Source organism: Vespa crabro, chromosome 4 (assembly GCF_910589235.1).
Source record: "Vespa crabro chromosome 4, iyVesCrab1.2, whole genome shotgun sequence".
Taxonomy (NCBI): Eukaryota; Metazoa; Arthropoda; class Insecta; order Hymenoptera; family Vespidae; genus Vespa; species Vespa crabro.
Window position 1 is genome coordinate 1,328,009 of NC_060958.1, and position 26,992 is coordinate 1,355,000.

Consider the following 26,992-nt stretch of genomic DNA (forward strand, 5'->3'; position numbering starts at 1 on the left):
ACAATCGTGATAACAATTTTATTGATTTTTTTCCGTGATTGAATCTTCTCTATCCGTGATACATAATTCGGTAATAATAATAATTATATATATATATATATATATATATATATATATATATATATATATATATATAATTATTATATTTATAATTAATTATTATTTATAATAATAATAATAATATTATTATTATTAATAAATAATAATAATTATATATATAATTATTATTATTATAATATAATAATTGTGTGTGTGTGTGTGTGTATATATATATTATAAAGTACGTAAAAATAACATCAATATTTCATTCATCCCTTTTCGAGTTTTAAGATTAAGAGTAATATTCCTGATCGATAATAAAAATAACAGATGTTAATACAATTAACTACGCTACGCTATATATATATATGTTATATGAGTATCTGATAATTCTATTGTGTTATAGTAAGAAACGTTCTCGTCCTTAGAATATCACAAATAAATACAGAATATATGTACGTGTATATTTAGTATGGTTTAAAGATGATGTTCATTCTCATCCCAATAAAGGCCTTCCATACTTGATCATAGTTTTTAATTCTCGCAATGTTTATTTATTTCATATGACGTAATGTATTCTAGGCACAGCTTTTTCAGATATATCAGACACCTAATTTCCAACACACTTTTGCCAACCCAATCCGCCACATGCTATTGATACCACAACATAAACCATTACCTACAAATGCAGATTATTTCAAATTTTATTCTGTATATATTCGTTTCTTTTTTTTTTTCTGATAAATAGAAATGAACATATTTTTACATACTATTAAGATTGCTCCTACAATAACATAAATCTTAACGTTTTTCCAAAACAATGAACGTGCCAAATTCCTGCTGGTCTTTCTGAACGTAACAGACTAAAAATATTGTTTTCTTAGAAATAAAATTAATTCGATTTAATAAAATGATATTAATGTTACTTACACTAGCTGTTAAGTTTTCGGTCTTGTTAATCAAAAGTTCTAATCTTTCTCCACGCATTACTAAATTGTCTATATTATTTACCATAATATCTTTTATTTCATCAAGTTCACCATGAACTTTGTATATAGTATCATTGTCCCTGGATTCGCTATAATGTTTCTACAAAAAAAGAAATGTATTATTATCCTTACGATTAGGCACATTTGAATTTGAAAACTTAACGTGTAAATTTTACCATTTCATTGGCTAAAACTCTACCAAATTCTGTATTCATGGCATAAGCCACAGCAGTTTGAGCTCCAGCTCCATAAACAGTTAAAAATCTACGTTTTATTTCATTGAGAAACAGGAATGCTCCGGATCTTTGAAAGTCCTAATATATATATATATATATATATATAAAAAAAAGACACAGTTTAAATCTTATTTCTGTTCAGAAAACAAATATGATATTTGCATAAGTTAAAGCATTATAAAACAATATATAATGTATATATAATGTATGTATATATATATTAGGGGAACCGGAAAGTAATGTCGTTTCTGCGTATGTCGATATTTGATTGTGATTAAAAATAAAAACTTGTTAAAAATTTATTCGTTTAAATTTAATTTAAGAAAGCGACATTACTTTCCGGTCCACCTAATATATAATGTATAACTTAAGATTTTTACATACATCGTCAGTAATGCACATGTAAATAATAGAATCCTCACAGATATAATGAAAAAGATAAGGTCCTTGAGAATAAGTCATTTTATTATTTTCTGGTGGTATTTGTGACAATATTTTCTCCGTAACTTCTTCAAAATTACCGGCACATGTAGCATGATAGGCCAATATAGTGATTCCTCGGGACACAACGCTGTATAAAATAGGCATATTTTTTTTTTGTTATCTGAAAAAGATTATAAATCTATTTATAATATTTTTAATGATAACTTCATATAATAAAACGATTTAGAAGTTACATTGTACATTATGTTCTAATAAATGATATTTTTCAAAGTTTTAAGATGATTCATCGTAACTTAAACAAAGAGATGATTAATTTATCGTATAATCGTAAATAACAATCTATGTTTTAAAATTTTTCAATATCATAAATATTAACCTAAAGGAGAATTAATTTTAATATTAATTTGATATTTAAAATTATTACATATTTATATTTTTATATTATTATTATTATTATTATTATTATTATAAATTAAATAGCGCGAATCAATTCGAGAGACTTACATGAATGGTAACTTTATACAATGAAGGAAAAAAGAAGACAAATATTACCTTGATACGTTCAACTAATGCGTCTTAACAAATGAAATGAATATTATGGGAATTTTTTGTCAGTGACAATAGTAACTGCTTCTCATGACCTGATATTAAAGGGACACAAACAATTCAATATTTATCGTCAATTTATCAATCTGCACTGATTCAGATAGAAATGTCAAAACACCCTCTAATGCATTATACATACACGAACATCAGTATCGCGAACAGCCAACTCACAATATCATTTCTTTTTACAGGCTGTCCTATACGCTTATAGTGAATAACAGTGAAATAAATTAAAATATCATTTATTAGTATTTTTAGTTTTTTCATACTGCCAACCTTGGAATATTTACACAAAAGTATTGTCACGCGTTAACTTCAGACTGTACATCGTGTCAACTAGCGCCCTCTTAAATCAATATATATATATATAAATATATTTAACTGTGTCAAAAACACAACCATTATACTTTCTTTGTTATATACCACGTTGAGGTAAATTGTATATATATTCTAATTCCAATTTATATTTATAATAATAATATATTTCGATTAAAAATCAAAATATAATTCTAATCTATTGAAATATTACACAATATTATATAATATTATTACTAATGTTTTTATCTTATGTTGTACTTTAGATCCAGTGTTAATAATTTCTATATTATAAAGAAATACAATGGGTTTGCCGCAAGTATATTTTGATATCACTGCAGATGATAAGCCTATTGGACGTATAATAATGGAATTAAGATCAGATGTGGTACCAAAAACATCAGAGAATTTTCGTGCTCTTTGTACAGGAGAAAAAGGATTTGGTTACAAAGGTAGTACCTTTCATCGTGTAATTCCAAAATTTATGTGCCAAGGAGGTGATTTTACAAATCATGATGGCACTGGAGGTAAATCCATTTATGGAGAGAAATTCGAAGATGAGAACTTCAAACTTAAACACACCGGACCTGGTAATCTTTCCATGGCTAATTCTGGAGAAAATACCAATGGATCTCAATTCTTCATAACAACTACTAAAACTTCTTGGTTGGATAAAAAACATGTAGTATTTGGTTCTGTTATCAAAGGTATGGATGTAGTCAAAAAGATAGATAGTATTGGTACTCAAAACGGCAAGACACTTCAAAAAATAGTGATTGCAGATTGTGGACAGCTATAAAAACCTTTCTATTACATATTAAGTCTATCGGAAAGTTCTATCCATTTTTTAAATAAAACAAAATAATACATTTTTCATAATAAACTTTAATTGAATGATAATAATTGCCATTAATTTTTATGACTTCTTACCAGCGTGATGGCAATTTGTATATCCCATTTTTAAAAAATGCTTCATCCCTAGGAGCAAAAAATTGAACCAGTGTTTGTCTGATATCTTCTACGTTTTTGAATTTTTTGCTCTGCAAAAAATTTTCTAAGGACAAAAACAAGTGATAATCAGAGGGTGCTAGATTCGGAAACTATGGTGGATGCGGTTTCCTAGCCTAGCTCTACGAGTTTCTGACGAGTCTCCAAAACAGTATACGACCTAGCATTAACATAAAGCAATATGATATCCTTCCTGTTGAACGTCGCCGGTCTCTTTTCTTGGAGTGCTATTTTTAAATTATCCAATTGCTGACAGTACCTCTCCGAATTTAGCTTTTCGTTCGGTTTCAACAGCTCAAAATGTATTGGTCTTCGAAATTCGGTTTAGAGATGGAGGGGGCAGATTTTCCGGGTTCACAATATGCCCTTTTCCTTACGATATTTTCCAAAAGGTAATCCACTTTTCATCCCCCAGTTATCATCCAGTTTAAGAAGGGTTCGATTTTGTTCCGTGCAAGTAAAGATGTGCATATGATATAATATCGATCATTCAAATTCTTCTCACTTAACTCATATGACACTTATCTCGAAGATTTCCACACTAATCCTAATTTCCGAATATGGTCTGAAATGATTTGTTAAGCTGAATCAAGCCTTTCCGTAATCTCCGATGTTGTCAAAAAAGGATTTTGCTTTAACATGATCTTAACAGTATCGTCGTCGATCAAAGATTGTCTCCCAGAGCGTGGCTTATCAGAAAGGTCGAAATCAAAGCTATTTCAAATTTTTCGAACCATCTTCTGCATGTTCTATCAGAAACTGTACCAAATACTTTCAATAAATTTCTATACGCTTCTGTAGCATTTCTTCCTCGTTGAAATTCGTACAAAATACAGTGATGTAAATGAACTTTATCAGTAGCCATGGGTACATGATCGCTTACTACTAACATGAATCATCTTCGTTTTAGTTCATTCGCTAGGTCAGTATATATTCAGTGATAAAAAGAGAGAGCCAAATATGCGTCAAATGAATATATGCATACTTATTGAAGTTTGTTGTAACTGATATGGACAGAACTTTCCGATACACCTAATACATTTTAATAAATATTTAACAATATTTCGATTTGGACCATTCATCCACCATTTATATAAAATTTATGTTTAACAATATTCCCTTTTGATTCTCTTATTGTCATAATATGATAGAAATTAACACCAACATATGCGTGATAAATGATACTTCCTTCTGATATATATCAATATCTTTCTTTAATGTTCTTAATAATATAAAAGGTAAATAAGATATACATTTACATTTTCACATGTATACACACACACACACACACACACACACATATATATATATATATATTTCTCTTATATTTCTATATATGTAACATGCGTTAAGTATGAATTTAATTAAAAAATATACCTAACACGAAATACATTTAAATTCATGTAATTCAAAAATGATATATCGTAATGTACTAAATGGACATGTTACAAATAATTGACTAGCACATTAACGAACTTATTCTATTTAATACATATGTATCTGAAATAATGTTGCCTTTGTATAGAAAGCCTACGGGCAAGTAAATGCATATTTAATAATTATTGTCAATGATTGCATATAGGTAAATTAACGACAAAAAAGATGTTAAGTTCTACGATCGATGCGAATATTAAAAAAATGGCGTATGTAATAAGACATGTTATACCAATGCCACGATTTAATTTAAATTTGTTACACGCGAGAGATACGTATAGGATGAATAATGTAGAAAAAAGAGATACAGAACTATAAACGAGACCCTGCGAATTAATTTTAATGCTATGTTCCCCTGGTATGGTTGGTATCATGGTGGCTTTCACAAACCATGGTAATCCTAAACAAAGTAGAACGTCGAATACATTCGAACCTATCGAATTACTTATTCCCATTGAACCAAGACCTAAACGAATAAAAATTATTCATTATATCGGCGATCATATATATATATATATATATATATATAGATTATAATTATGTGTTAATTATAATCGTTAATTACCTTGATTTGTTACGATAACGCTAGATACAGCTTCAGGCACGCTCATACCAGCCGCGAGGAAAGTCAATCCCATGATCGAGTCAGGAATATCGAATGTATCACCTTACAAATTATATATGTATGTATACGTGTGTATATGTATTTTTATTAATAAATCTAATAATCTTAATAATCAAATGAGAAAATTTAAGAAATAAAAAAAAGAATATCTACCGATAATCGTTATTACCCATCCTACTATGTAAGACGTGCTAGCGATCCATATGATGCACATGATGAATGTTAAAGGATACCATGTTCTTAATTTCGGTCTCCTGCAATCTGGAATCGTAACGAGCAGTACCAGATTGATCGGCCATGTTATAACCCACCATATTCTTTCGTACTTCGAGCTCGGCCAACTTGTCATACTTACGATTTCAACTGTGAACAGTAAAAAATATATTATATATGTGTATATATATATATATATATATATATATATATATATATATATATATAAAAGAGATTTTTCTTTATTCTTTCAAGTTTCATAAAAACACTCACGTGCTTCTTCCTTCTCGCTCGTACCGAAATTCTCGATGTCGCCGTTTTTCATGTACGCTGTAGAAAAAAAAAAAAAAAGAAAAAAAAAACGAAAAGAATGAAACATTAAAATCGACGAAAAAAAGAAGAAAAGAAAAATGTATAAATCAAAATTTCATATAATTTTATATAAATTTTCAATCGTACTGCTAGAAATAAGAGGACTATTCTCGGAGATACTCTTGTACGCTTTTCTCTTCGACGTGACACGTTTTACAAATCCACTGATTTTTCCATTGAAAAACATTGCTGAAAAAAAAAAAATATATATATATATATATAAATAAAGAAGGAAGCTGACGAAAAGAAGAATTGGAGAGTTGAAGAAAAAAGAAAAAATAAAAATAAAAGGAAAAATCCTTTATCAAAGTCATATCATCTGTTCCATCAAATTTTTTGAACTTACCCGAAATGTAAAGTATATAAAATATGATGAGAATCAAGCCTTCGTACCACTCGATACGACCGTCTCGAAGTGTTATGATCAATAAAAGTACAGTGAAAGAGTATGCCAAGGTATCGCGTGTGATGGGCCACCATTCTAAATGTAGTGTCTAAAAAAAGAAAAAAAAAAGAAAGAAGAAAGAAAAAAAAACAACTCTAACAACTTGCTATTATCGATTCGATTATAATACTCGAGATAATGTCTCTGTCTCTCCCTCCATATCTCTCTCCCTCCATATCTCTCTCCCTCTCTCTCAATATATATATATATATATATATATATATATATATATATATATATATATGTCATATTCTTTCTGTACTCGAGTACAGAATGACAAAGATATATATCATTATAAAAATATATTCTTGTGATAAACCAACCTGTTTGGCAAATAATCCACAGCAAGCTGGCACAGCAAGTATGTTGAACACAGCGGAACCAACGATCGTGCCTACACCTAAATCTCCTTCCGTTATAAAAGTTCCAATAACATTGATGAATAATTCCGGACTGGAGCTGGCTGCTGCCATTATGGTTGCACCGGCGACGTCCTCGCTCACTTTCATCTCTACAAAATGAATTTCATCGATTAAAAAAGTAAAATACTTTTCTATCGTATCAGCAGATAAAAAATATAAAAAATATAAAAAAAAATTAACAAAATCAAATAACAGAAAAGACAAGATCACTCCTTTTAGGAGTCTCTTACTTTCACATATTTTCTTTATCGCAGGTACAAAAAAGTCGTCGCAGATGATCGCCAAAAGTAAAAAGAGATAAATAGCAATGGCGAAATGTATCGCTATGAAACCAGATCGTCGTTCTGCTCGCGTAAGTCCATCCGATGGGAACTCATCAATGGCCGGTCTTGTGCAATTCTCTCCTATAATTTCCTTTTGCACTTCCACCGCTTGTAAGAGTTTGCGAAGATCTTTAAAAAATAATGAATTAAATAAATAAAAAAAAAAATATAATAAAATAGAATAGAATGAAAGAAAAAGATGAAAAAGAAGAAGAAGAAACGAAATTGAAATAAATAATCAGGATAATAATTCGTTCGTTCGTTTATTCGTTCGTTCATTCATTGATCTAACGATTTTTACGAGCTAAGCATATTCGATAAAATTCACTATCTCGGAAACTTGATTTTTTTCATTTTTTTCTTTTATATATATATATATATATATTTTTATCTTTTTCATCCGATGAAAGAGGAAGTCTTAAGAGGAGGTACCTCGCAAGAAGAGCAAGAGGAGGTTGCCTCTAATTCGATCGAATTAAACCGTACCGAGTAATTTCTCGTCAAGTTGGCAGATTATAAGACAAAATAATCGTCGTAACGTAACGTCGTCCTCTCACGCGACGCGGACGGTTACCCGCGGAACTCTCGAGAGATCTTTTTATTCGATAATGCTTGAATCTCGAGCGACTTTCGTCATACGACGCATTTTCTATGAAATGAATTTACTAGGAATAAAAGATCATCGATGCTAATATTTTATATATATATATATATATATATATATATATATATATACATGTATATATATATATGTATATACATATATATATTTATACATGTATATATATATATATGTGTGTGTGTGTGTGTGTACATATATGTACCTTTTATGAGTCTTATCGTGTGAAAGAAAAAATGGAATTATATCATTTCAGGAAATCGTTTCGAGCTAAGGAAATATTCAAATATCGAATATTTATGACTTATAATGTATAACGGTTGAAAGTAAAAAAATTATTTCTTTACTTTTGTACTATTCTTTTTTTTTTGCTTAATACTCACGAGCCTTCCTATAACCGCTCACAGATGTAGGATCTTTTGGATTATATCCAGTGATGCTAACGCAAAGGAAGTACATAGCAGGTATGGCTATCACGAATAATATCCTATATGCGATCATATGTCTGTGTCGTCGTGCCATGACGATTGTAGAAAAAAAGAGAGAAAAAAAGAGCAAGAAAGAAAAGAAAAGAAGAAGAAGTTACGGATCTTCCTTGTCGAAAAAAGAAAAATTAGATATAAGTAAAATAACTTTTTTCCTTCGTTTTTTTATTTATTTATTTATTTTTTTTTTCTTTTTTTTATTGGAACGTTAACGTTAAGAAACTTAAAATATTCGTTATAATATTCAATATTTTCACTCTTTTATCCTTTTAATCACGGCACTGGGAAAAATAATTTTTGCGATTCGATCGATCTTGAACGAAATCCAAATCAATACTGATATTGATATCAATGGTGATATCGAAACATGGCGTTGTTCTTACGTATTCTTATTCGAGATAAGATATACCAAAGAAAACAATCTTCCCTTCGATCGTTGAAGGAAAGTTTTCTCGAGCCCTCGAAATCGATATACTAGTATTTATATAAAATATATGTGTACATAAGTAAGTGTGCACCTGTTATTATGTTTATACGATATTTTTTATACTTAGGTGCTTTTTGTACTCGGCAATTTATTGCACCGTTTACACTATAATTTTATATAATCTCTCTCTCTCTCTCCCTCTCTCTTTGTTTAAGCTATCTGATTATATGAATGCCTTTATATATATATATATATATATATATATATATATATATATATATATATATATTAGAAAATATAGATATATATATACATATACACATGTTATATATAGACATATATACATATATATATTCCTCTGTAATATTGACTGAAATTATTCTGTTTTCAACAATATCTATACTATGATAAAGATCAAGTTTTCTAGCTAAAGCTTTGAATTTGAGTGAATTTAAAATAAAATCGATTGCTTTGAAGTGCCATACAGATGACAATGAGAGCGACGACGACAACGAAACAAATTTATTTTGGATTTTGTAGAATTCAATAAATTCTATTTCTTTTTTTTTTAAACGTATGCGGAATAAATCCTTTTATAACTTATATTAGTATTATATTTCTTTGAAAAAAAAAAATATATATATATATGTTTATATTTATATTTATATATACACACACAAGCACACACGTACACACATATATGTGCCCACAACAGATATTTTATGTTACAAATAACATGTTGTAATGAAAAGGTCCTCGCAGGTGGATTTCGTCGAATGATCTTTCGAATATAATGAACGTCAACGGCAATTTTCGTCGTCGTTTGACAAGTAATGCGATCAAGGACGATTAATTGTCGTCGATAAAACTACACTTGAGAAACAGCATGCTATCGATTGACGAATCCGAGAAATTTGTCGTCGATCTCTTCCACGAAGTCATTGAAAATAACGAGAAGAACAACTATACAACGTTACTAACGCAAACGAGATCGAATTTCTAATTGGCTCTATAAACGCGATGTAACATTTAAAAAATTTGATATTATTTATACAGCGATATATCTGTACAGCTATTTTGCAAACTTTATTTCATTTTGTCGTGTTAAATTTCATTGTCATTACGTATCCAATGTTCCTCAATACATTATTATTAATATATATATATATATATTTTTTTAATATATAATTTATACCACAAGTATACTGCAATTATATTGATATTAAGTAATAATTATAATTTTCATGTTGTAACAATTTTTTACGTAGATACGAACGAACATTAAAAATCATAAGAATCAAAATGTTATTATAAGGTTCAAAGTGAAAATTGAAAATTAATACAGAGTTCAAACGTTCTTTTCTTTTATTTCTTCGATAGAAAGAAAAAAAAAATATATAGATTGAAATAAAAGGAAATAAATAAAACAAAGTAGAAAAATAAAGAGAGAGAGAGAGAGAGAGAGAAAAGAAAAAATAAAAATAAAAAAAGTATAAATAAAAAAAAAACGAAATGTCGACTTGTCTCATCGATATGTGTAAATATCCTGGGCACTCCTTCTTGCGGGTTCGCGAACTCAGGCTTTTTCAAGCGTAAAAATAATGTTTGAAAACGTAGAACGACCGCGCGCAATTCGAGCGGGCGCGGATGAAGAGCTAAGCACAATGAGAGAGAGAGAGAAAGAGAGAGAGAGACAGAGAGAGAGACAGAGAGAGAGAGAGAGAGAGAGAGAGAAGTGATGAGAAGAGAAGAGTAGAGGGAGGAGTGATTCTAACAAACGATGTCGGACTTCGGAGTAGTTGTTAATGTAGTATGTGTGTGACAACGGGATTGACAACATGGATACGTCTGACCTAGGAGGAGGTTGGTGCGAATATTATTTTCAAGAATTCAAGTCCTCATTTATCGCTGTTTCACGTAATAGTTCTTCCATGACGGATCTATTGGGTGGACATTTTAAAATGAAAAATAAAAAGAAAAAGAAAGAAAAAGGGGAAAGAGATAAGGGAGTTAAACGGTGAAGAAACTCTCGTTCTCTTCTTTTAAAAGAGAAAGGGAGAGAGAGAGAGAGAGAGAGAGAGAGAGAAAGTGAAAGGGGTAAAGAAAGAAAGAAAGAGAGAGAGAGAGATGGAATAAAGCGTGCAATTGAATAGAGACGGCAAGAGAGAAAGAGAGAGAAAGAGAGAGAGAGAGAGAGAGAGAGAGAGAGAGAAGTCGACGTTCGAATCACGGTAACGCTAATGCAAAACATCGTGTAATACGAGATAGCGCGTTGTAATCCAGACGTTTCCGTTTGTGACGTTTCTCGGTTTCGGTCCAGAGATGTGAACGAGATAGTAGAGATGATAGTAAAAGATTTATAAAAAAAGATAGAAAGAATACGATTGGAAAAACGACGTCGATGTCGACGACAACGACGATGACGACGACGACGACGACGACGACGGCGACGACGACGAATGACAACGGCAACGGCAACGGCAGAAATTCGCTTTATTTAACGTCGTTTAAATCGTTCGTGTCCCGTCCGTTCCATCCTTAAATCCGATAGTGCGCAACAACGACGACAAAGGATAGTTTAATTTTTTTTTCCGCGTGAGAAGAACGTTACGAGACGAAATCGTCACGACGAGATCGTGAAGCTGAAACAACGATCTAACGAACTGTCGATGACATTCCTACCTTGATTTCCGGAGAATCATTTTTCCACAGTGAAAAGAACAACTAATGATAAAGGAGTTACCTCCTTTTTTTTAACTCCTTTCTTTTCCTCATTTTCGTTTTTTTTTTATTTTCATATATTAGAAATTTTTCCAATTTTCGTTAGATCGTGTTAACGATAGAAGAATATGCTTTGCCGGGAATCATGTCGACTTTTGCGAGGATAACTCATTCCTGGTCGAACGGTAAGATCGATTATTATTCATCCTTGATCGATCGTTTTTCACCTATACACACATACATACATATACATATACATACATATATATAAGCATATACAATTTTCCTCTCTATCTTTCTCTTTCTCTCTTTCTCTCTCTCCCTTTCTCTCTCTCGTTCTCTCTCTTTCTTCTTTTCTCAAAATACGTCTTTAATTTGTCATGTTTTAATTTACATCCTTTATGTTTCGAATCATTCGTGTACATCTAACGTTTATTAAACGAAAACAATTATTATAAAAAAAAAGATGGCGACATCTTGAAATTTGTTATCAAATCTTTTTTGTTTCAAAATCTGTCAAATCCGACGAGAATCGGATCCGTTCTACTATCTCGACTTCGATTCGCACCAATTAAAATTATTTTAATTATTTCAATAATTTCGAGGAAACGGAATCATTTTAATTTCTTCGTATTAACGCATATCGATTCTTTCTCAATTTCAATTTTATACGATAGATTTTTTATACGGAACTATTTCCCTGTTCTTATACACGTTGGAATTTATAGGAGACGATTTTCTTTGTTGGAAAAAAGAAAATTTTCTCGTTGAGATAGAGGATATGATGGGTATCGACGAAAACTGTATTCAAAAGATGAGTCGATATTCTTCGAGGAAAAAAAAAACTTTCTTCAAAATAAAAAGATATCCTATTTTCTCGCAAATCGTGAGAAAAAGGATAAAAACGGATTAATAAAGATGGTTTAATAACGAAATAATAAAGAGAGAGAGAGAGAGAGAGAGAGAGAGAGAGAGAGAAGGAAAGAGAGAGGGAGAGAGTAAGATAGTATTCCCTTGGAGGGACACTTTTATCCTATCCTAACCGCTTCGCTTTCGCGACAATTGGTCGCTTTTGAGTTACTACACGCGCTCCCGATTTGCATCATCGTCATCGTCATAGTCGTCCTCTTCATCTTCATTTTCATTTTATTTCCTCTTAATTTGATTCGAATCTATTTTCAAATAGAATTCAATCTATCTTACCAAACCACATTTGAAACCTTAATCTATATCTCATCTAAATTTGAAACTTTCCTTTTCTAATGCTTATACATTATCTCATTAAACAGAGACAGATAAATAGATAGAGAGAGAGAGAGAGAGATAGAGAGAGAGAGAGAGAGAGAGAGAGAGAGAGAGAGAGAGAGAGAAAGAAATGAATAGAAATAGAAAGAGCTTTCGAGATTTTGAGATTTCGAGAGAGAAAAATAGAAATAGAAATAGACAGAGGGAAGCTTTTATAAATGAAACAAGAATCTCAAGATTCTCGGGTTAAGAAAAGTGCAAAAGTGTAACTTGAAGCTGTAACGCATATCCATTTCTCAATGATATAACTTAACGAGGTATTAAGTATATCAAATTTTACAACTTCTAGGGTTAATATATTTTTTCTATCATTAAAAGAACGAAACTCGCGAATACATCGATTCCCATCTACGTATTCTTATTTATCGATCAATTTTAACTCTCCTTATAATAGAATCTATCTGACAGTAATATCATAATATTGGCTCGTTTAAAATTCGCTCGTTTACGTGTTTACATGTTTACGTTTAGAAAAAATAAAAAAAAAAAAAAAGAAGAAGAAAAAAGAAAAGAAAATGGAAAGGAAAACAAAATAAATGGATAGAAAAGTAAAGATAAAGAGAGAAAAGATGTAAAGAAATGGAAGACGTTGACGGTCATTAAGAGAGATAAAAAAAAGAGAAAGACAAGGATATTGAGACGACGTTGAACGATGTTAAAAGAATAGTGACGGTGTGATGGTGTGATGGACGACGACGATGGAAGAGAACGACGAAAACGGTGACTCTACACGAATACAGTAGTGTTAGTTGAGAACTCTCGGTGGTACCACGGTTCGAATATAGTATCGTAACGATGCCGGCGGCATCGGTAAAAAGAAAAGACGAGGATTGGCGGGGGTGGTGTCATTAGCGTATTAACCCGACGATCGTTCGAAAGGGGCCCTCACGTACGTGAGGCCTTAAGCGCGAATTAAGCACTCTTAATAATTACCTAAGCTCGATAAAAATCAATTAGACTCGTACAGAGTAAAGGTTTTTCTTGGTCTGGCCCGACCCTCGTTCAAACTATCGTTGTATTGTACATATCGTTATTTCACCTCCTTCTTTTTCTCCTTCTTCTTCTTTTTCTTCTCTTTCTTCTTCTTCTTCTTCATCTTCTCCGTTCTTTTTATTTGAGAGAGAGAGAGAGAGAGAGAGAGAGAAAGAGAGAGAGAGAGAGAGAAAGAAATGATCCCGGGCGACGACGGTCTTCGGTCAGCGATCGACCCTCGAGACCGGCCGAGTTGTCCAGCCGCGTTATATCTAGTTTATACGACGTACATTAGGCATGAATGGCATCTACTCTGGCCAGTTGAATGAGAGCAATTTAACTTCTTTAGGTTGCTTAATCGGTAGGAAGTCACATCAACCACATAGCTGTATAACCGGTACGAGTCACCAATACGCCCACATCTACAACACCAGTAGGCTTACGACGACGCCTGGGGAGCAAAGCTGGAAAAGAAAACGAGATTTTTTTGTCTCTGCCACCCCTCCTCTTCCCCCATCTCACCGTCATCCCCCATCTTGCACACATAAAAAAAAAAATTTCAGAAATTCCATTTTTTCTTTCTTTCTAGATAAATTTTACGACAATATGACGTAGGCATTTGGATGGGAGAGGAGGGGAGAAGGATACTTACTCAAAAAGCATTTTACATGATTCTATGTTTTTTACACCTTCTCTCTCTCTCTCTCTCTCTCTCTCTCTTTCTCTCTCTCTCTTTTGTTAGTTACTCCTACATTTCTATAATTGATTGCTCTTCAGCAATCTACCAGTTGAACGATCATAAGGTTCTATTAATCTAGAATACTTAATAAAAATTTCATTATTTTCTACGTCTAATATCCGTCGAAAAGTTTTCCCGGAGATTAGACCCTCATTCTAGAGGGAACAAAGATCGGGAGAGAGAGAGAGAGAGAGAGAGAGAGCGAGAGAGAGTGAGAAAAAAAAAAGAAAAATCAACCAAGTCAGTTTTAAGAGAGCGATCGAGCTGATCAACGTGTTGGGAAAGAAAATAAATCTTCGAAGGATATCCTTCGAGAACGTAAATCCCAAGAGAAATCCATCGTATCGAATTACATACGTGTAGGATTCTCATAGGTTGACTCGAAAATCGATATAAGAACCGGATGCGATTCGTCATTTTCGATAATCTCCCTCCCCCTCCCTCCCTCCCCCCTCTCTCTCGCTCTTTCTTTCTTCTTCGATCTTGATCCATTCGTAAGAATCAAACAAACAAACCGACCGGCCGCGACCGACCGGCCAATTGACCCCTGCAAATTAAAATAGCCCGAGAACATACTCCGACATTTTTGTGTCCCATTTGCGCTTACCGTGTAGCGCGCGAGCGTGCGGCCACGAGCGAACACATGCGAACGAACTCCCCGTATGCACATGTCTGTGATAACCTTTGTATTCATCGTTATTTATTTATAATGATCTCTGATCGTTACGAGAGGAGATGAAAAAAAGTGAAAGAAAGGACAAAAAAAAAACGGTAAAGAACAAGGAAAATAAAAGAGATTAAATCTACGATCAGTTGTCTTTGTAATTTCATTAAAAAAAAATCGCGTACGCGTTCACACACACACACACACACACACACACACACACACACACATATATATATATATACGTACAAATTAATTCTTACGATCTTTTTCCCATCGTTATTTATACGTTAAGAAAATTATCGTAAAACGATAAAACTTATAGTTTCGAAACTTTTACGAAATCGTTACGAAAACGTCTTTTCCTTCGCGAAATACTCCTCCTATATTCGTAAATACGATCTATTATAAGAATTGTCACGATAATGTTCATCCTTCTACACCTTGCCCCTCTCTTCTTCCACCCCTAGCTCTCCAAAGTGACATTCTCACGTGAGGTTGTTTGCCAAATAATTCCACGACACGCAGCTTTCGTAAAATTGAACTAATGACTGACCTTAACGAGACGTTTCCTACTTGGCGTATCACCGTCTTAACGCTATACGATGCACAATTTGATGGCTCGTAAGTACAACACCACAGTGTGCTAACGTGTTTGCACATTATCGGACCTTACTCGTCCACGTAAAATGCTTTTGCGTCCTTTCGATGGGATTCGTAATGTCGTCTAAGACGACATAAACAAGATCACTCTACTTCTATACCACGCTCTTTCTTTCTTTCTTTCTTTCTTTCTTTCTTTCACTTCTCAAATCAATCCAATTGATCACATTTCAATATGAACTCTCACATTAAGCTCGAATTCTCACATTAATCACTGTACAACAATCTCGTATAGATGGATTAGAATTGGCACGTGTTCTAAATTAATCCTATTGTCCATACCTACATATATCTATTTTGAAATATATCATGTCGTTGATAAAGAAAAAAAAAGAAAAGAAAAGAAAAGAAAAGAAAAAAAAGGAAAAGAAAAAATAAAAGAAACCAGAACTTGATGTCGAAGCTCCTGTTTCATGTACGAGATTCGATGCGTTTTCACGCGCGTTACGTAAGTACAACGTGTATTTTACGGAGTAGCAAATATGGAGGGTGTGGAACATCCGTTCGTTTTCCCTTACAGTACCGCCGAGGATAATAATTACAAGTCGGCTACAATACGATTTAAATGGCTCGTGCTGCTGCTCGCCTCCTGTCCGACGACCCAACACGAACTCGCACTACCTATTTATCTACCTATTTATCTACCTACCTATCTACCTACCTATCTACCTACCTACCTAGCTAACTATCTTCACTCACGAATTGATCGTCCTCGCGAAAATCTTTTCCTAGATTTTCAAGTAGCAAAACGATCGTTGAATTATTTAACTTGGATATAGATATATCTGATACATACATATCTCCAATCGAATGGGAGAATAGGACTTGAAATAAATACCTGCACTTGTATTGTGTTTCGCATGTCGTGACGTACTCGAGAGAACCATTATCGTGTTCACGATCATCGTTGGGTCCATCTTTCCAGTTGTACGTATCCATGTATGCATACATGTACGTATGTATATATATATATATATATATATATATATATATATATATATATCAAGGTCACGTAAAATATTTCACTACCCAGAACGTTTATCTCGGATTTCCTTTAAAATTTAATTAGGATATATATTTTATTCTTTTTCTTTTTACTAAAATCTCTACGTTTCATTTGTACGTATTCGTTATTTTATAAGGAAGTATTATTAAGGTAAGAAAAAAATACATACACGAGATCGTATATTCGAAATGAGAAGTAAAATGAATGTGTCGAAGAAAACTAATATCTCTTTCTCTCCCTTTCCCTCTTCTCCGTTTTTCTACTCTTCCCCTTCCCCCCTCTTTCTCTTTCTCTTTCTCTCCCCTTTCCTTTCTTCATGATAACCATAATATAATTTTACACGACAAGCTCGTGAATCTATAGAGAAACGAGAGAATAGGCAGGTTATTACGGCTCATTTGTATAATGCCAAGAGAGGACACGTGATGTTCTGTTGCAGGTATAAATTGCACACCACCTGCGATAGAAGATTTTCCACATGATCTGTTCGACGAGGCACAGAGGCAAGGCGGTGCCGTCGTTGTGCACGTAATAGTGTCCCTTTATCTATTTATCGCACTAGCAGTCGTATGCGATAAATTCTTTGTACCTGCGGTAGAAAAAATATGTCACGGTAGGTATAAAATTGTTCGATCCAACAGAAAAGTCCAAGGCAACAAAGTTTATTAATCCTTCTTAACACGAGCTTGCTCTCTCTCTTCTCTTTTTTTTTTTTTCTTTTTCTATGTACTTTAGCACTATCGATGTCAAAGGACGTAGCTGGTGCGACGTTCATGGCTGCGGCGACGTCCGCACCGGAATTATTCGTAAACGCGATCGGTACTTTCATTACCGAAGGTGACATCGGAGTTGGAACTATCGTCGGATCGGCGGTGTTCAATATTCTTGCTGTTCCTGCTTGCTGTGGGATCGGCGCAGGAATGGTAAAGACGAATTCTTAATCAAATATATTCGTTCCAATTCGAGGCTTAATACATTTCTTCTTCTTTTTCTCTCTTTCTCTCTCTCTCTCTCTCTCTCTCTCTCTCTCTCTTCCTTTATCTTTCTTTCCTTTTTTTTCTTCTTTTTTTTTGGGGGGGGGGACATCGTACTTCATACAGGTTGTCCCATTAGATTGGTGGCCCGTTAGCAGGGACTGCCTAGCCTACGGTGTAACCGTCGCCATTTTAATATGCATCATACACGACGAACGCGTCGAGTGGTACGAGGCTCTCACCCTGGTCCTACTTTATATAGTTTACATCGCTGTCATGTATTGGGATAAATCATTTCAACGGTGTACGAGATTTCGCACCAACAACGATCAGTTCTCGACCGACTGCCATATCGCAACTGGTACGATGTTAAAAAAAAGAATATATATAATATCAGAGTTTTCTAATCCGCTAATCGTTTAAATTCATTTGAATATCGTCGAATAGATGCTGATGAGATTCATTTACCCAGACCTGATAAGCTTCAATCATCCGGCGATCGAGTCGAACAAATAGCAACGATAGACGTACCTTTGCAAAATGGTGGAACCAAAGCACAGGAAGAAAATCCTGAACCTAGTAAGTTGAACGTAAAAATTTAAAAATATCTCGATAATATACCCTTTGATTTATATTTATTCTTTTAGATTACGAATACGAGTTGTTGGTATGGCCTGCACGAGGCGGATGGATCAGAAAGACAGCTTGGATCATGACTTGGCCGATTCATCTAATTTTCATGTGTACAATACCGGATTGCGAAAAGCCACGATTTAAAAATTGGTTCCCTGTTACGTTCCTCATGTGTATCATTTGGATCGGTTCATTGAGTTATGTCGTTGCATGGATGATCACGATAATCGGTGAGTATTGATTTTCGAATTGATTATGGGAGAGAAAGAGAGAGAGAGAGAGAGAGAGAAAGAGAGAGAGAGAGAGAGCTGATAACGAGATAGTTTGAATTTCACATAATTTTGATGACACTATTTTCAGGAGATACATTGAAGATACCAGATTCGGTAATGGGTATCACGTTTCTCGCGGCTGGTACTAGCGTACCGGAAGCTGTCTCGAGCGTGATTGTCGCGAAACAAGGTACGTAAAAGAAGATAAATAGTAGGGTAATTCGAAGAGTGATGACCCACTTTTTTCTTTTCTTTGTTTCTAATATTCTTCTTATATTATTCTTATATCTTTCTTATATCTTTCTTATATTATTCCTTATATATAAATTTAACATCCACGAGAGATTATAGCATCAAGATAAAATTAAAAATATAATTCTAGATTTTTGTAAAAAGAAAAAAAAACAAAAGATATTGATAAGAAAAGGTTTCAAAAAAAATTAAAAATTGGGGATGGGATATAGGGAAAGGAGGAATATTTAAAAGATTTCTTTCGGATTAATCTCGAGAATACAATTGAATCCAATTTGGTAAGTTGCCACTTAAAAAGTGTACACCTTTTTCTGGATCTTCTTAAAAAAAGCTAGAAGAAGGATAGGTCTATTTGTTTCATCTATACGTTTGATCTTTTTCCTTTCTTCGATAAAGTTACCAATTAACTATGTTATTATTAGTTTACTCTCTGTTTTAGGACACGGCTCGATGGGTATCAGCAATTCGATCGGTTCTAACACGTTCGACATACTCCTATGTTTGGGTCTACCATGGTTGATAAAATCCTCGTTCTCGCCCACGCAACCTGGCAGACATTACATCAGCATAAATTCTGGTGGTCTCGAGTACAGCGCCATATCTCTACTATCGACGCTAATGTTACTCTACATTGCCTTCGCTTCAAATAAGTTTCAACTCGATAGAAAAGTAGGCCGCGCTTGTTTGTGTATGTACGCGGTCTTCCTAATCCTGGCCTCTTTGATAGAGCTCAACGTATTCTTCATGGTTAATCTGCCAACTTGTCAGAGGACGGTCAAATGATCGGCGATGATCGAAGGATGAACGGAGATCTACGATGCTCCGAGTACACGATTACACGTTAAAAGTACCGCGGGTTTTCTCTATCGTCGATACGTGATATCCGTGTGCGATATGATAATAATCGTTCGAGGGAGTGCTTATTTCCCATATACAGTGTTGTCACATTGTCTCACCGTGCGTGTATATATATATATATATATATACATATATATATATATATATATATATATATATATATATATATATATATGTATAATTTTTATTTCTATTTTTTTCCTCCTAATATCGTCGTGATAAAACAATTTGTTGGTTTCACGGCGCCATTCTTATCTTTCTCTATCATTTTCTCTGTTTAATTCTATCTCTTTATCTATTTACCGGTTATCCATCCCTTTGTCGGAAGTAGATTAACGAGTTTTAAGTTAATTCCTTAGAGGAAAAACCACCGTTGCCACTACTACCATCACCATAACCACCGACCAATATCGCCATTTTACATTATCTCGCATTATTCTCCGTTTTTATTTTGCACAGTCGTCACATATTTTCGCATTTGTAATCTCATTTTCTCTTTATTAAATGATATATATATATACATATATCATATATATATGATATATATATAATATATATATATATATCATTTTAGCTTTCTCTAATTCCTCTTTCTCTCGTTATTTTCACGGCGCTTTGACGATACGCGCTTTTTGTACGCGAGACTAATAATGTCTGACGCCAAATAAGCAAAACAGTTGTAGACGATCCTCGAAGCGCCGTCGCTCGAGTGCGAAGAGCTAATTCCGACCAAAGTTAGAAAGTAAGAGTATTAAGAGTTAACGAAAACTAATTGTAAGTAATCTATTGAAAGCTCTCTTTACATCGTCTTATTTCCTAACAGTTCTACTCCTTCATTCAAAAGTTATCACTCCTAAAAAAAATTGCATTCATCAACATCCTTCCACGGTCCACGAAAAAACAGCCTTTTCATTTTTATACAAAAGAAAAAGTAAAAAAAAAAAAAGAAAAAAAAAAAGAATAAAAAAAGGGATTGAGAGAAGAGCGTCGAAAGAGGACCGATTTACTACCACTCGCACGTTCGACAGGAACGAGAGCGTGGAAAAGACTGCCGCTTCCTATACACGTCGTTTTGTTGATATACATACATACGTATATACATACATATATACATACATACACGCATACATACATACATACATACTATATTTAGGAAGGTTAAATAAAAGAAACAAAAACACGCAGAAAAAGGAATAATATAATCTCTGTCTCTCTCTTCGTCATTTCTCTTCGTGGATCGTGGTCGTCGCGTTTTCGAAATCATATTAAAACATATTAAAAACGAGGAAAAACGAATCACCAAAACGTATGAAAACTTACATCTCGATTTTAGTCCTAAGTAAGAAGAGTCGAGTAAAATGAAGAACGCATTATATAAACAAAAAGAAAAAACAGACAAAAAGAGAAAAAAGAAATAGATCATTATCATTATTATTATTATTATTATTATTATTATTATTATTATTATTATTATTATTATTATTATTATTATTATTATTATTATTATTATTATTATTATTATTTATTATTATTATTATTATTATTATTATTATTATTATTATTATTATTATTATTATTATTATTATTATTATTATTATTATTACTATTATTATTATTATTATTACTATTATTATTATTATTATTATTATTATTATTATTATTATTATTATTTTTATTATTATTATTATTATTATTATTATTATTATTATTATTATTATTATTGTTATTATTATTACTATTATTATTATTATTACTATTATTATTATTATTATTATTATTATTATTATTATTATTATTATTATTATTATTATTATTATTATTATTATTATTATTATTATTATTATTATTATTATTATTATTATTATTATTATTATTATTATTAAAATGGAAAACAAGAAACAAAAACAAAAAAAAAGAAACATTGTATCGATATTTGCGACCGCAATTGTACCTACCTAGATGAATCACAACTTAAGAGTGTAATTAATAATCGAAATAAAGTACTGTAATAAATTATTAAAAATTAAAAAAGAAAAAAAAATACAAAAAAGGAAGAAAGAAAGAAAGAAAGAAAGAAAGAATGAAAGAAAGAAAGAAAGAAAGAAAGAAAAATGAAAAAACAGTAACGAGAGAGAGTCGCGCGGAAGTTTTGCATATTCTCCCCACCAAAGTTACTCTCCTCCCTCTTTCTCTTTCTCTGGTCATTCCTCACATCTAGCCGAAGAAGCGCCCGTTTGCGGACTTAAACAAGGCCGCACGCCACTGACAATTGGGGACACAGTGAAGAAGAATAATAGAGCGAAGGAATATTTTCTCTCTCTCTCTCTCTCTCTCTCTCTCTCTCTCTCTCTCTCTCTCTCTCTCTCTCTCTGTCTCTATCTCTATTTCTATCTCTGTCTCTGTCTTTCTGTCGCCCTCACACTTTCCTATTTCTCCCCGAAAAGCTTTTGAGATTGCATGCCGCAGAATCCATATTACCCTTGGCACGAATTCAATGACGTGCTTGCTTCGTTGCACATACTTCCCGCTCTTCTCCGCAAGAGAGAGAGAGGAGACGACGTCTAACGAACGAACGAACGAACGAACGAACGGAACGAACGGGGGAAAGAAAGTCGTCCGCGAGCGGCCAGTGAAATTTTAGCAGCGAACCAAGCTGTTTTGCTCTATTTTCTTCTCTCTTTTTCTCTTTCTCTCTCTCTCTCCCTCTCTGTCTTTTTTTCTGTGTCTCTTTCTCTATTTTTTTCTCTCTTTCTCTCTCTCTCTCTCTCTTCTCCTTTTCTTTCTATCTTTCAATCTATCCGTCCGTGCCTCTCTCTCTCTCTCTTTCTCTTTCTCTATCTATCCTTCAATTCATTTCATCTATCTCTCTTTATCAAATCTTCAATCTTATCACTTCGTTACTTTCTTCGCTCTCCTTTTAATTCCTCCTTTCAATTTCTTCCTTTATACTCTTTTCTTTCCCTCACTTTCTTTCTCTCTCTCTCTCTCTCTCTCTCTCTCTCTCTCTCTCTCTCTGTCTTTTTCTTGATCCATTTGTCTAGAAAGAAAAAAAGAAAAAGAAGAAAAAAGAAGAAGAATCGCGTGTTTCATTATAGCGAGAACAGATCATATAAGATTAATCCGCCACGCGTCGCGCTGAAGAGAGAGAGAGAGGGAGAGAGAGAGAGAGAGAGAAAGAGAGAGAGAGAGAGAATCTCTTCGTTCTTTGAGAAACCATGAGTGTGAATGAATAAATATCTGCTCGAGGATCCCGGAGTTTCGTGTTAAGAACATACGTGGAAAGAAATCTCTCAGGATATAACATACGAGTGAAAGGGTAAGAAAACACGTTTTGTATATACCTATACATATACATACATACATATATACATAAATACATACATACATGCATACATGTATCCTTTGCAAAAACTTGGAATAATGAAATATAGATAAAGAGATAAAGAAGGCACTTTTCACGTTTACTGTATGGTAACACGCTATTCGTGCAAAAAATAACGCTAATCGATTCATCGGTCATGACGTCGACGTAGATAATTGCTTCGAAATCATACTACACAAAAACCTCTTAGTGCTAGGGGGTAAGTAGAAGTGGTAAAAGACTGCTTGAAATTTTACGTGCTGCAAAAGGCCGGAAAAGAAACAGAGAGAAAGAGAGAGAGAGAGAGAGAGAGAGAGAGAGAGAGAGAGGGAGAGAGAGAGGAAGGTTCCGATAGTTTGCGATCTTCGGTAAATCATTCGTTTTGCGATAAACTGTTGCGATTAAACGCGTTAGAGAGTGTAACGATTAGAGGAAGAGAGAGAGAGAGAGAGAGAGAGAGAGAGAGAGAGAGAAGGAAAGTTAAGTCGATAAAATCGACGATTATTGGAAAAGCTTATTTGAGAGGAAAAGAGAGTCAACCGGATACAAGCGTTCAATAAGGTAAAGACGAAGCAGAAAATAAAGAAAAAGAAAAGCTGAAGTATCGAACGATAGCATAGAGCCCTAATTTCCAAGGAAAGAAATATCGAACGTTTTCATCGATCGGAAAAGGGTAACTAAGAGAAAAAAAATAGATAGATAGATAGATAGACAGAGAGAGAGAGAGAGAGAGAGAGAGAGAGAGAGGGAGAGAGAGAGGGTAAGAGAGAAAAATACAAGAGGGTGGTTTGGAGGTAGAAAATGTGTACGGTAGGTCGGTAGGTCGACTCGAACGAACGAAGGCGCGCACGAAAGGTTAGGTTAGGGTCGGTTGCGCGTCAGCGCGGCAGATCTGCAATGCGGCGTTGCCGATGAAACGGTTGCTTCGCCAAACCTCCCCCCACCCTTAAACTTCAACACCACTACCAACCATCACTACTACCACCAGTAACAGCAGCAGCAGCAGTAACAATACCACCACCATCACCGCCACCACCACCACCATCACCACCACCACCACCACCAGCCAGCACCATCATCATCACCGCCATCGCTATCACCTCAACTAAATAGCCTCCTCTCTTCTTCTTGTTGAACAAGGCTCGCGTGTGCGTCGATGAAAATGCGAACGAGTACACGTAACGGTCATCGCGTGTATCTAACTCGAGAGAGTAAAAAAGATAGGTGGATACATAGATAGATAGATAAATAGAAAGAGAGAGAGACCGGAAGAAGAGACAAATTTAGCGAACGTAGCGCCTCGTACATATAGGTGTGCGTTTTCTACACCTCTCTCCTCCACCTCTATCATTTCCAAGCACACATCCTCTTCTACCCTCCTACATTCCTCCCCTTTTTCACCATGCGCATAGACCAACGTGTGTAGTATCGGTAGTCCCATCGCTCGTAGAATCTTCCTTCCGTTCCCTCTAATCGCGAAACCACGCGCGTTCGCAATCACGTGCTTGCTTGCGTCTGCTCTTCAGGCAGACTTTTTATTTTCTTTATATATTCACGGGTACTTTTACTATCAGTCAAAAGAAAATTATTTACTTATTTCGAAGAGAATTCGTCTTTTTCATATCATCTCGACGTTGTGTTCTCTTATTAATTTAACGAACTATACATATATACATACATATATACATACATATATATATATATATGTATATATATATATATATGTATATATGTATATATATATATAGTGTTCTCTTTCATATAGAAAAGATTAGAATAGTAGGACGTTCTTTTTAAAAGACGCGTGCATATGAATTTACCTTCTTGGGACTGAAGAAGGGGTAAGTAGTATCAGTAACAGTACTTGTAACAGTAATCCAGTAGTAATAGTAGTAATAATAATAATACTAGTAGTGATAGTCAAGTAAAAGATGTCTCTCGAAAGTTAGCAAAAGAGAGAAAGAGAGAGAGGAAGAGAGAAGTGTGTGTGTGTGCTATGTGTGTGTGTATGTGTGTGTGTGTCGAGAAAGAGAGGGAGTAAGAGAGAGAGAGAGAGAGAGAGAGAGAGAGAGAGAGAGAGAGAGAGTAAGAGAGAAGTGTAGAACTCGAAGAATCGACTCAGGCCGACGACGCGCGCACAACCCTTCCCGATCGTCTCGGAAAAGTCGAGCGCCCACGCAGATCCCGTGCGAGAAACAGTCGTCTTTCCTCTCCAATCCCCTCTAACGTTGCCAATCTGTCAATCCCTCCTTCACCTCGCCAAGACGAACGGCAGCAGCAGCAGCAGCAGCAGCAGCAGCTACAGCAGCAGCAGCAGCGACAGCGACAGCGGCAGCGGCAGCGAGCAAGAGAATGGGCACTCGGGGTTGGGTGGGGAGCCGGCAGTAAGAACGGTGGATGATGGAAACAGCGGGGTAGGGCTGGGAGGGAGGAGGGTGTTCACAGCGCTTCTACTTCGAGGCGAGTCGAAACGAGCGGAGTGTGTGCAGTGTTGCCTACCGCGCAGGGAGCACGACACTCGCCGCCGTCTCTCGGAACCCCGTTTCTACAAATCTTTCTGTTATTTTTTTTTATCATAAATTTCGGTGTGCTTTTTCTTTTCCTCAACTTGCTATCGTGTTCGTCCATAGTATCGTTCGCGGGAAACGAGAAATATATATATATATATATTCATGATATATATATATATATATATATATTATATTAAAACAAATAATAAGCGTGTATATCGCATATCGGCCAGATAGTTTTACTCTTCGAAATTAATCTTTTTCAACCAATTTGTGAAAGAAAAAGATAAAGAGAAAGAGAGAGAGAGAGAGAGAGAGAGAAAGTCGGTGAAAGAGATAGTAAGAAAGAAAGAAGATTATATATATCATAATATATAACGAAAAGGAAACAAAAGTTCTCTAAAAGAAGGATGACGCTCGGAATTGCGTGGTTAACGCGCTTAGCGACGTCCCAACCCTCTTGTGCGTTCACGTAGGATTGAATTTTTCTTTCGTCGGTAAACGGGGGGGAGGGGTGGGTGGGTTGGTTGGTTGATGGTTGGTTGGTTGGTTGGTTGGTTGGTTGGTTAGTTCGGACGTTTGGTATTAATAATTTCGAAGCTGGAGCTGGTATCGGTGCCGGTATTGAAGAGAGGAGGTGGAGGTGGTGCACCAGGAGCTGGTTTCCTGGATTGGTCGAGCTGGCGAAGGAGACAAGGAGAGCTAAGGAAGAAGCCTCGATAAAAAGTAGAAAAGTGAACAACAAAAGAAGAAGAGAAAGAGGAAAAGGAAAAAGAAGAAGAAGAAGAAGAAGAGAAATAGGAGAAGGAAACGTTAGTGGTTGTGACGATTCGTTATTAGCTCGACTTTTCTAACGGGCCATTATTAATCGGCTCGAGTTTAATAGACATCGCGGATTTAGACACATATCCAAACGCTCATATCGATCATTCTCTCATTGTTAAGAAAAATTTAAAAAAAAGAAAGAGTATATATATATATATATATATGTATTATATGATATATAATATATATTTAATATGCCGTGCATTTGAATCAGAATCTATTATGATTTTCGAGG

The 26,992-nt window shown here is 34.2% G+C and overlaps 5 protein-coding genes across 11 annotated transcripts in view; 3 read left to right on the forward strand and 2 right to left on the reverse strand.

Moving 5' to 3' along the window:
- Positions 1 to 567: 567 nt before the first annotated feature.
- On the reverse strand, positions 568 to 2,469 carry LOC124423876 (vesicle-associated membrane protein 7). The gene is made up of 6 exons (XM_046962182.1): positions 2,261 to 2,469; positions 1,649 to 1,868; positions 1,205 to 1,342; positions 970 to 1,128; positions 810 to 902; positions 568 to 718 (listed from the first exon to the last, which is right to left on the reverse strand). The coding sequence occupies exons 2-6, from the start codon at positions 1,850 to 1,852 to the stop codon at positions 650 to 652; spliced, it is 663 nt and encodes a 220-aa protein (XP_046818138.1). The 5' UTR covers positions 1,853 to 1,868; positions 2,261 to 2,469; the 3' UTR covers positions 568 to 649.
- Positions 2,470 to 2,606: 137 nt separating this feature from the next.
- Positions 2,607 to 3,532, forward strand: LOC124423877 (peptidyl-prolyl cis-trans isomerase). The gene is made up of 2 exons (XM_046962183.1): positions 2,607 to 2,746; positions 2,896 to 3,532. The coding sequence occupies exon 2, from the start codon at positions 2,934 to 2,936 to the stop codon at positions 3,426 to 3,428; it is 495 nt and encodes a 164-aa protein (XP_046818139.1). The 5' UTR covers positions 2,607 to 2,746; positions 2,896 to 2,933; the 3' UTR covers positions 3,429 to 3,532.
- Positions 3,533 to 4,322: 790 nt separating this feature from the next.
- On the reverse strand, positions 4,323 to 24,656 carry LOC124423873 (sodium/potassium/calcium exchanger 4-like). 2 transcript variants are annotated; one of them, XM_046962173.1, is made up of 9 exons: positions 24,393 to 24,656; positions 7,379 to 7,600; positions 7,050 to 7,237; positions 6,628 to 6,775; positions 6,369 to 6,470; positions 6,183 to 6,239; positions 5,850 to 6,059; positions 5,637 to 5,738; positions 4,323 to 5,537 (listed from the first exon to the last, which is right to left on the reverse strand). In XM_046962173.1, exons 1-9 carry the CDS (start codon positions 24,511 to 24,513, stop codon positions 5,203 to 5,205), a joined length of 1,485 nt encoding a protein of 494 aa, XP_046818129.1. In that variant the 5' UTR covers positions 24,514 to 24,656; the 3' UTR covers positions 4,323 to 5,202. The 2 variants fall into 2 exon arrangements, with proteins under 2 accessions (XP_046818129.1, XP_046818128.1); XM_046962172.1 differs by lacking the exon at positions 24,393 to 24,656 and adding an exon at positions 8,474 to 8,721.
- LOC124423874 (sodium/potassium/calcium exchanger 3) lies at positions 10,737 to 21,493 on the forward strand. Of its 2 annotated transcripts, none has more exons than XM_046962175.1 (8): positions 10,737 to 10,865; positions 17,512 to 17,685; positions 17,808 to 17,995; positions 18,173 to 18,407; positions 18,494 to 18,625; positions 18,694 to 18,909; positions 19,040 to 19,141; positions 19,643 to 21,493. In XM_046962175.1, the coding sequence occupies exons 1-8, from the start codon at positions 10,841 to 10,843 to the stop codon at positions 19,984 to 19,986; spliced, it is 1,416 nt and encodes a 471-aa protein (XP_046818131.1). In that variant the 5' UTR covers positions 10,737 to 10,840; the 3' UTR covers positions 19,987 to 21,493. The 2 variants fall into 2 exon arrangements, with proteins under 2 accessions (XP_046818131.1, XP_046818130.1); XM_046962174.1 differs by lacking the exon at positions 10,737 to 10,865 and adding an exon at positions 10,928 to 11,908.
- The window catches only part of LOC124423875 (voltage-gated potassium channel subunit beta-2), a 21,726-nt gene continuing 17,333 nt past the window's right edge, over positions 22,600 to 26,992 (forward strand). Inside the window, exons 1-2 of one of the 5 annotated variants that reach the window (XM_046962180.1) lie at positions 24,841 to 24,980; positions 25,188 to 25,263. The gene's annotated coding sequence lies outside the window, so the exon portion shown is untranslated. Of the gene's footprint in view, positions 23,378 to 24,840; positions 24,981 to 25,177; positions 25,264 to 25,889 lie in introns of those variants that run through there. The other 4 variants (XM_046962179.1, XM_046962181.1, XM_046962177.1 and 1 more) reach the window with 4 other exon arrangements.